The sequence below is a fragment of the Hirundo rustica genome, chromosome 2 (genome assembly GCF_015227805.2).
Source record: "Hirundo rustica isolate bHirRus1 chromosome 2, bHirRus1.pri.v3, whole genome shotgun sequence".
NCBI lineage: Eukaryota > Metazoa > Chordata > Aves > Passeriformes > Hirundinidae > Hirundo > Hirundo rustica.
The window spans coordinates 43,139,393-43,149,179 of record NC_053451.1 but is presented as its reverse complement, the minus strand read 5'-3'; the positions used below and the strand labels follow the sequence as shown (position 1 = coordinate 43,149,179).

The 9,787-nt window shown below is 45.1% G+C and overlaps 1 protein-coding gene across 1 annotated transcript in view; it reads left to right on the top strand.

The window, feature by feature from the left end:
* The first annotated feature begins 7,037 nt into the window (after nt 1–7,037).
* Nucleotides 7,038–9,787, top strand: part of GUCY1A2 (guanylate cyclase 1 soluble subunit alpha 2) — a 152,399-nt gene continuing 149,649 nt past the window's right edge. The window contains 2 exon segments of the mRNA XM_040054960.1: nt 7,038–7,160; nt 7,163–7,297. Coding sequence (XP_039910894.1) covers nt 7,038–7,160; nt 7,163–7,297 — 258 coding nt within the window.

Sequence of the window (9,787 nt, the reverse complement as noted above, 5' to 3'; positions counted from 1 at the left end):
AAAAGGCAGTCCAAGCAGAGAGCTCGGGAAATTTGAGAGTCCTGGTTTAATTCAGCCTCTCTCTGGAGCAAAAGAAGCTCGTAAAGTGTTGGAGTCCAGGGCATTCCTTTAGCTGCCCTGGAGGGTCAGAGACCTGGACAGGGGGGTCTGGGACCCCAGCCCAGAGCTCAGAGAGACACTGGCTTTGATCTCAGTCCATGGGAAAGGCTTCCTGCACTGTGGGAGGGATTGCAGGCCACAAGAGTGTGAAAGATAGTAGTTTAGTATATCACAGAGTGAAAAAACAGTAGATTTAAGTTTCTAGCATTAAGGTAAATGGGGGCAAGATAGAAGATTTGGAGCGTTGTCTCCTGCTTCTTCTTTCTTCTTCCCTCACTCCATTTTCAGCAGTGACAGTAGCACAAAGTAGTTTAAAGAGATTGAGTCAAAGTAGAGATAAGTTTAGTTTAAGTGATAGGTATTAGCAAGTAATGATAAATAAAGAATACGTAGCAATTAGTACAAAAAATAGAGACAGCCCTGCACGGGAGGAGTTGGAGTCAGAGTCGAAGAGTCACCAGATGCCCAAGCAGCTGCAAAGATCTTTGTGGGGCACTGAAAAAATTGTAAGAAAAAATAAACGAAGCATGCAACCTTGAAAAATCAGAACCTGAAGACTCCATCTCTTTCTTCCATTTAGCACAGAGCTTTGCAAAAAGCAAAAGACTCTAAAACCACCTGAATGTCGGGGAAAGCCCCCGACAGTAAAGCTCTTTCCATTTTGGATCCTCGCCTTGTATGAAGAGTGGAAGGAGTTTCTTCAGAAGTCTGGGAAACCTGTCTATTTGAAATCCTGCTACAATTCAGAGGGTGCTTGAAGGCAAATTAGGTTTAATTTCATATATACATACACACCATTGTAGTTTCTTTGGATTTGACTTGCTGATGACATCGATACCCTTACAAAAAACCAGCTTATAGCAGGAAATACGTCTGGGATAAATATGTTTGCAAGAGTGGAAACAAACTGGCTTTCTGTAGGGAGCTGTTATATAAACAGTGGCTTGACAAAGCTGCAAAGAGTTGGGGTGAGTTAGCTCTAGACCATAAAAGATGTTCATCAGCATCTTCCTGTTTTAGTGTTTTAAGCAAATTTGGATGGGGTTTATAGGTGACTCTGAGGCAGAACTAATGCTGCCCCTGCTACCTGGTGTCCTCAGGGTAAAATACTCAGGACACAGAAGAAATTCTGATCAAAAAAATGTTCCTTTTATCTCACCCAGTGCTGAATTCAGTAAATCAGCCTCTGTGTGCAAGTGGGATGGAAATAGGAGATTTTGAGTGCTGTGCTACAGGTTTTTATTTTGCAGTTTATAATTTTTTAGGTCTGAATGTTTAGCCAGCTGAGTGCTCATTCTAGACAATTAGTTAAAATTGTATGACATCACTTCTCCCTGAAATTTGTAATCTCACTTTGACCTACTCACCTGAGTCAGAGCAGTTGTTTGGGCATTCTTATTTTTCTCACTCCACCAGTAATTTTCTTCACTTTTTTTTTTTTTTTTTTAATGTGTGAATTATTGATGATGTCAATATGCCTTAGCACTTTCCACAGCCCTGACATCTAGATTTGATCCTATTTCGGCAAGTCATTACAGTGAAATCCCTGAATTTACAAATAGATCTGATGCTGCCCATTCATGTTTCTAGCCAATTGATCCTGAAACAAGGAATTCCTGATTCTGCTGTTGATTTGCTAGGTGGTGTGAGTCTTGTGATATGTTACCAGTGTTCTGTTTGCTTTTCTCATCCATGAGAAAGAAGTCCTAATAGTGAGCTGAGGGTACAGATGAAAGATATTTTATGAGCATTAAGACACAGATTCTTCTGCTTTCATCACAAAATATCTCATTTTGCAGTGTAAAACAGATTCATTACTGCTTCAGTAATATGCTGGACTTGAACATAACCTGATGACTACTGAGGAATAACTTGGACCAATATGAATTTGCTGCACCTTGCACATAAACTATATTTCTGAGTAGTTGAAATACAGAATTGATTTGTTCTTTAAGCCAGCTGTAATTCAACAGATCATTAATGATGAATGGCAGAACACCCCAGCCATCCTTCCAGGCCCGACTCCAGATGGAAGTCATTGGATAAAGAACAGGAAGGTTTGGCAGAATGCGAAAAAAGAGTAAATTCGCTACACATCATTCATTTTGCCTGACTGCAATAAAGTAATTGTAACACAATGTTGTCACAGGATAAAGGTCTCCTGCTGCTTTAGAAACGCTTTGCAAAACAGATGTTTACTTTCTCCGTGGGGAGACATTGATCCCGTGACAACAATCTTTTCTATTAAAGGAAAATTAAGTACTTACAGTTCCAGCGGTACTACAAAAATGATTATTATAAAAAGCCATATAATGCAATAGGTGAAGTGATATGAACTGTATATGTGATATATGTGATATGTGCAACTAATGCCTGAGAGGGATTAGTTCAAATACTTTCTTTTAGCAGCTTTGCAAGCAACATTTTCTCAACAAAGGCAGATAGGACAATGCAATGCACTATGATGAAGTTGTTTTTGTTATTTTAATCTTCCAAAGCTGTGTGAGCTGAAGAAAAACAGCATTTGTGAATAAAAATAATACCAAAACTCCAGCATATAATGTCTGATGAGAAATGCGTAGTCAATAGCGAATAAATAAAAATCATGAATAATTACCAATAAACAAACACACTGTAAATAATGGAAATTAAAGACCATGTATTTTCTGTCGGGACTGAGCTCAGTTTTGTGAATTTTGTTCATTAGCACTAAGATGAAATTATGAAAATAGATAAAAAATGAGAAAACATTTGTGATTTTCATAATATTTTCCTTAGAATCACAGAGACACAGAATCATTTAGATTAGAAAAGACCTCTGAGATCATCAAGCCCAATATTTGACTGATCATAACCTTGCTGACTAAACCATAGTGCTAATCTGTCACCTCCCTTGGGCAGTCCCATCCAATCCAATCCAATCCAATCCAATCCAATCCAATCCAATCCAATCCAATCCAATCCAATCCAATCCTTAACCACCCTTTTGGTGAAAAAAAAAAAAAAAAGAAAAATCCTGATGTCCAGCTTGGATCTCTCCAGGCACAACTTTAGGCTATGTCTCCTTGTCCTGTCACTCATTACCTGGGAGGAGAGATCAACTCCCACCTGGCTGCACCCTCCTTTCAGGCACTTACAGAGAGCAGTGAGGTTCCCCCTGAGCCTCCTTTTCTCCAGGCTGAACACCCCCAGCTCCCTCAGCTGCTCCTCACAGCACTTGTGCTCCAGACCCTTCCCCAGCTCCGCTGCCCTTCTCTGGACACGCTCCAGCCCCTCAATGTCTTTCTTGCAGTGAGGGGCCCAGAACTGAACACAGGATTTGAGGTGTGGCCTCAGCAGTGCCCAGGGCAGGGGGACGGTCACTGCCCTGCTCCTGCTGGCCACACCACGGCTGATCCAGGCCAGGATGCCATCAGCCTTCTTGGCCACCTGGGCACAGCTGCATCATGTTCAGCTGCTGTCTAATGAGAAGTGTAATTATGCATTAGAAATAGTAAAAGAATTAAAAGTAATCAATTTTTTTTCTGAAGTGTCTGCAATGTATGTGGGACACATACATTGCACTCTGTTGTAGTTATGCAACATAACTAACATAACATTGGCATTCTTTTAGTGAACCTTATTCATTTTACAGACATTCTGCTATTCACCCAAAAACGTGCCAACTACAAGTTGGGGCTGATAAGACATGTATAAAAGAAGAATATTTGTTCTTTTATATGCTGTAAATGTCTATGTCTATGGGCTCTCAAAGGCATTTGACTGTCACATGAAACAACCCTTGCGGTATTTAGCTTTTGCCAAGGTTGTGTCTGGATCAAGGGAAAGAAAATGAGAATAATTAATTGGGGACGGAATGAGTTGTTTGCTCACCAGACTCACCCCCAGGATCTGCATTATCTTGGATCTTCTCCTGCCCATTTCCATTTAGCTCGAGACAACTTATGATGGTGTTTGGTAGTTTTCCATCTGGTTCCTCTGTTCTGTTCTGTGCACCTCATATCATGAATCCCAAACAGTTGCAGTATGCAGACTACTGATATCTTCAGTAACTGGATTGGGCAGGTATGAGCTTACTTTCACAAGCTTTAAAGGTTGTATCTAATCAGACTAGCAAACACTGTGTACAGGTTTATTCAAAGCTCTGCTTCATCTGAAGAAAAGAATACTCAAAGAACCTAATGGAATTTTTTGCTGAGTTGTGAACTTCACTATCCAGATATTGAAGGAAAATGTTTTTTGCGTTCTTGAAAAGAGTTGGTTTGGTATGCAAGTACTTTTGGTTATGATGTCCTGACCTCAGGAATAGTCACTGAGGAAAAGAATTTTCTTCTCCACTTCAGGATCACTATATTATAGACATAAAAGTAATATGGCCACGAGGAACATGAGGAAAGTAATTTCTAAAGCTGCAAGGGTAACTCAGAAGCAGTGTCAAAATGCTACTAATAAGTTGCATTGGGAAGTGCCACTTTAAACTTCAAGAACAAGAGGAAACTGAAGACCTAAAAGGCATCATTTTTGTCATGTTGAAACCCTTTTTCTTAGTGCTGAATAAAATGCAAAATGCCTCCAAGCAAGTTGCTTACCCTACAGCTGAAGTGCTGCACATGGAACCAGTTGACACTTTGGTATTTTAGCAGTTTAGAACTTATAAATATGTATTTGCATCTTCTGTGCTAAACTATGTGGCTCTTACCCAGTTGTCACTGTCACTGCATCAGCCAGGAAACCAGTGGTAGTTTGCTTCACTGAGGACTGTATGAAATGGTCTATGAGAAGGAAGTAAATTGAATGGAAAATGGAGCATGTGAAGAACGTTAACATCTTAACACAGAGTACCCTGTGCTAGGGATGATATTTAGCACCAAAGGGCACGTTGCAGACCCCTTAGTTCCTGAGTCCCCTCAATGGTGGGAGCTTGACCTGCAGGCCAGCAAGTGCTTGTGCAGCAGGTCTCAAAGAATCTGTGAAAATGGGTACTTCTTTGGAGGGAAGAAGAAAAAGGGCAGAGTGACTGTTTCACTTCCCTACACACAGATACTGATGTTTTGTTAATCATTCGAGGAGGAAACACAGAAGAGGACAACAGATCTGAAGGTTCATGTGAGAATAACTTGCATATGAAGTCATGCCTTATTCATGTCCTATGACCGCTGAGGACCTCACCAGGACTGCAAAAAGAAAGTGTGTGCATCCCAAGTCCAATAATTCCTATGGCAAGAGAAGGTAGTATGGAACACTCTGGCTCTACTACAAATTCTTTCAAGCTACACACAGGCTTCAATCATCAGACTCCATTTCTATTAAAAAAAAACAACAACCAAACAACAACAAAAAAAACCAACCAAAAAAAGACGCTATGCGAGTCAAGGGAAACAAGGATGACACACTGAAAGCAATGTCCTGGAAAAGGTTGTCGTGCCCCAGTTAAAAGCAGCATGCACAGCCATAGACCTGTGCCCCCTCCAAGAGCAGACACTGTCTTGTGCTGCCTGGGGCCATGCTCAAAAGCTCCTTCATACCTGTGGAAATCTCCCTAGTTCCTTCAGCTCTTGTTTAGGTTGCATTCAGACATTTAAAAGGATAAGGTTGTAAAACATGTCATAATACTGTGAAAAGGTAGAGTAAAAACTATCTTAAAATCATTGCCTTTTAAAATAAGTTTTGTTTGAACAAAGGGAAAGTAATGACAAGCTGTCTTCATTGATGGTAGGACGAACCACTTCAGCTGAAATCACATTTCCTTGGAGCATTTTTGTTGAAGAGAACTACATGGGGTTATCACTACTGGAATGAATCTCTAAAGGTGTCTTTAAACTGACAGCAAGGGTAGGGAAAGTTGGAAACGAGACACCTTGTGTGTCATCCAGGATCGAAGCTCCTCTGCTTTGGGTCGGTCCTCTAGCCCAGCCCTTTCTCTCCTTGCCAGGGCTGTAACATGGGAATGAATATAGATTCTCTGCTGTTACGGGCACGACCTACAGCGTTAACCGGAGCAGCACTTGCACAAAGACGACAACTTTTGCTTCTGAAAGATGATGGCCGGCATGCTGTCTCCCCAGTTTTTAAAATGATTCATTTCTTAAGCTTCAGGCTTCCCTAATGCCATTTCAAAAGTTCGCTGGCGGGGAGGGCTGGCAGGGCGCACGTACCGGCTTCCCCGGCCGCTGGAGCTGCCAGGGAGCTGTCCAGCACCGAGGCGGGACCGGCGGCGGCGGGGCCGGAGCGGCAGCCACGGGAGGGCCCCGGGACCGTCCCCGGTCCCCGCGCTGGCACCGCCGGGCCCCGCGGAGCCGTGCGGAGGTTCCGGGCCACATCCCCGCTCCCCCTTAGCCCAGATGCAAAGCGCCGGGCGCAGAGCGGAGCGCCCTTGCCGCCCTCCCGGCAGCCGGCCGCGGCGGGAGCGCGGGCTGCGCGCCAGCCCTGCCCTCGGCCCGCCCCTCCGGGCGCCGGGGCATCTCCCCGAGCGGGGCGGCGGGGCCGGCGGGGCCGCGGCGAGCGGGGCCGGGCGCGACAGGCGGCGAGCGGGGCGGGGGAGGCGGGCGGAGGAGGAGGAGGAGGGGGAAAGGGCTCCAAACAACACGTGATCCCCGCGGAGCAGCGAGGGAGCCGGGGGAGGGGAGAGCGGGGGCGGGCGGCCGAGGCAGAGGAGGGCGGCAGGCAGCGCGCTTGCCGCCGCCGCCGCTTTAAAGGCTCCCGGCGCGGCGCGGCACCCGCGCTCCCCGGCCCGGCGCGGAGAGCCGCGGAGCGGGGCAGCGCCGCGGTCTGCGCCGGCCCCGGCGCGGCGGCTCCGCCGCTGCCTCCCGCCCGCCCAGGGGCACCCGCGGCCATGCGAGGCGGCCGCCCCCGCGCCCGCCCAGCTCGGCGCTGCCCGCCGCGGCTGCCCGCCGCCCCGCGCTGAGCCCGCCGCCGCCCCGCGCCCAGCCCGCGGCACCATGTCCCGCCGCAAGATCTCGTCGGAGTCCTTCAGCTCGCTGGGCTCGGACTGCCCGGAGACGAGCCCCGAGGAGGAGGGCGAGTGTCCCCTGTCCCGCCTCTGCTGGAACGGCAGCCGCAGCCCCCCCCCGGCCCCGCCGACACCCCCTTCTCCGCCGCCGCCGCCGCGGCCGGCGCCGGGGCGCGCCGCGCTCCTCGCCGCCGGCGGGTCAACCTGGACTCGCTGGGCGAGAGCATCCGCCGCCTGACCGCCCCCGCGGTGAGTGCCCCGCGCCCGGCCCCCGCCCCCGCCGCGCCCCGCGCAGCCCCGCGGCTGCCCCGTGGCGTCGGGTCCCTGTCGGCCCGCGCCCCCCTCCCGCCTGGTTCCGCGGGGTCGCTGGAGCCCGCTGCCTCTCCGTGCCCGCTCCCGCTGCCGGCTGCCGGCCCGGCAAACCTGCGGGAGTACAGCTCCCGGCAGCCCGGTGCTGGAAATCGGGTCGGGAGTCACGCTTAGGCGCAGCTGCCGCTTTGGCTGGGTTTATCATTTCTGCCGAGTCCCTTTCTGAACGAAAACAAAGTCATAAAGTGCTTGTCACTGGTAGTAGCAACGTTGTGGGTTTTTTTTTTTTTTATATATGTAAAAAGTTACATCTGTATGATGCATGACGTGCACATTGTTCCTGGACAATGAGGTGATGTGAACTTATTATGTTTGTAGGGCTTCCCTGTACTGAATAGGGTAAAATAAAGTTCTGGCTATGCGTTCGGAAATATTTCAGCAACAGATTTCCCTGTGCCTCCGGGATGCGCTGACATTCCTGACAGATCAGTTTCTTTAAAGCAGACTTTGAAATTCACGACTTAATGATTCTCTGGATAGCTGCACTGTAGTTTAGAGTCAGGGACCCATTGTTTGTATGCAATTAACATCAGGAGCGAATTCAGGTAGAGCCCGTGACATACGCTGGTATAATCTTGTAAGACTGAAATCAGTGTCTCAGGAATTCTCGTAGATCAGTATAAAAAAGAAGGTTTTTCTCCAGCCTTTTTGTTATGATTGTGCTATGCTCAATCACATATGTGCTGTGCGTACATATGTGATCATTGCTAAAATTTCCTCCTGAAGTCTCAGTTGCAACTGAATGTTTGTTTGGTCTCTGAGATAGTTTAATGTATTAAAGAATAAAACATTAATGCCAACAAGTAGTCTTTATCTGCAGGACATCTGTATCTGCTATTGTGGCATCAGATCGTCTTTTTCATATTATTAGGCAGCTCTGGAAATTCCTTATGAGTCTCATCACCATCAACTCTCAGTTTGCATTGGTTTTAATATACTCTTTTCTGTTTGAAGTGCTTCACAGGAGTAGACAAGCTGTTTAATGGGAGAAGTTTTAGTGAATTTAATAGTTAAGAGTCATCCAGTTGCAGTTCAGACTTTTCTTTCCCATTGATTTTTTTCCCTCTCCACTGGGAAACTGCTCTTGTAATGCGGATATTAATAGATGATATTTCAGGTGACCTGTCTTGTTTTAGTATATTAAAAAAAAAAGAGAAGCTATTTAATTTGATAGTAATGCAATGGTATAATTAGAGCATATGTTACCCCAAATATGTGAAGTATTCAGAAGTAGTTCAGTGCAGTATTTTGAGATAACCTTACTATTTGTGTTTTCTGAGCTTTGACTGTTACCTCCTGTATTGTGTTGCTATAAAAGACAACCACAGTTTTGCAGATAAATTGTTGAATTTGTTTTCAAAATAAGCACATTCCTTGAAATAAGACATGAATAAAACTCTGATAGATCCAAGTCCTCTTTCCTCCCTGCTCGCAGAGAAATTTTGTTTCAGGATGCAAAAATTTCGTCTAACTTGGTTTTCACGTCCCAAACAACAGCTTTCATGGTTTCCCTGGGAGGTAATTATAGCAACTCTTGTTGCTAAAAATATAGGTTATTTTAAAATTCTAATGTGATACACATTACTTAAAATCTCCCTTTTTATCTTGGCAACTGCATCTTCATTTCCATCTTACACATTTTGGCATAAATTAATGTCATTAAGTCGAAGAAGTCTTGTTGTCTTGTCTTGGTTTAAGAAAAGAACCGGGTCCCCTGTCTTCATTTTTCACTTAGAGGAGCCACTGTTGAGATGCTTTGTTATTTTGGTGCTTTCTTACTGAGTTCTGTGATACTGAATACATGCCTTCATGTAAAAAGTCAAGTTGTCTAACTTGACATATGTCTAACACTTTGGATCTGATTATGTTTCCACATCTACTGATATAAATCAGGAATAACTTTAATTAGAAGTAAAAAATACCCCCACTTTACCTATAAAATTGATTTAATAGGATTCATTTATGTTGTTTGTTAAATTAGAAGGCAAGTCTGAAGAGAGCACTGACAGATGTTCTTTCTAAACAAAAAGCTCAAATACTTTTTTATAGATGAAGATAGATCTTCATTCCATAATGCTATAGATAGGGGTCTCTGTAAAGTATGTATACATATTTGTGTACATACAGAGATACATACTATATATCTAGCCTGCAAGGTTTAATGCTGTCTCTTCAAACACGAATGCAGCAGTTAGTTGTCCTCATCCCACCTTTCAAAGCTGAAGGATGCTACAGGTTCCTGATGTTTATACTTAGCCGTAGCTTTTTGTGCTTTCCTTCAGCAATGACTAGAATTGAATTACTCAGTAAGATATTGTTTTGTGTCTTTACTGAATAAAAATTCTGTGTGTGTATTTAATACTATTGTAC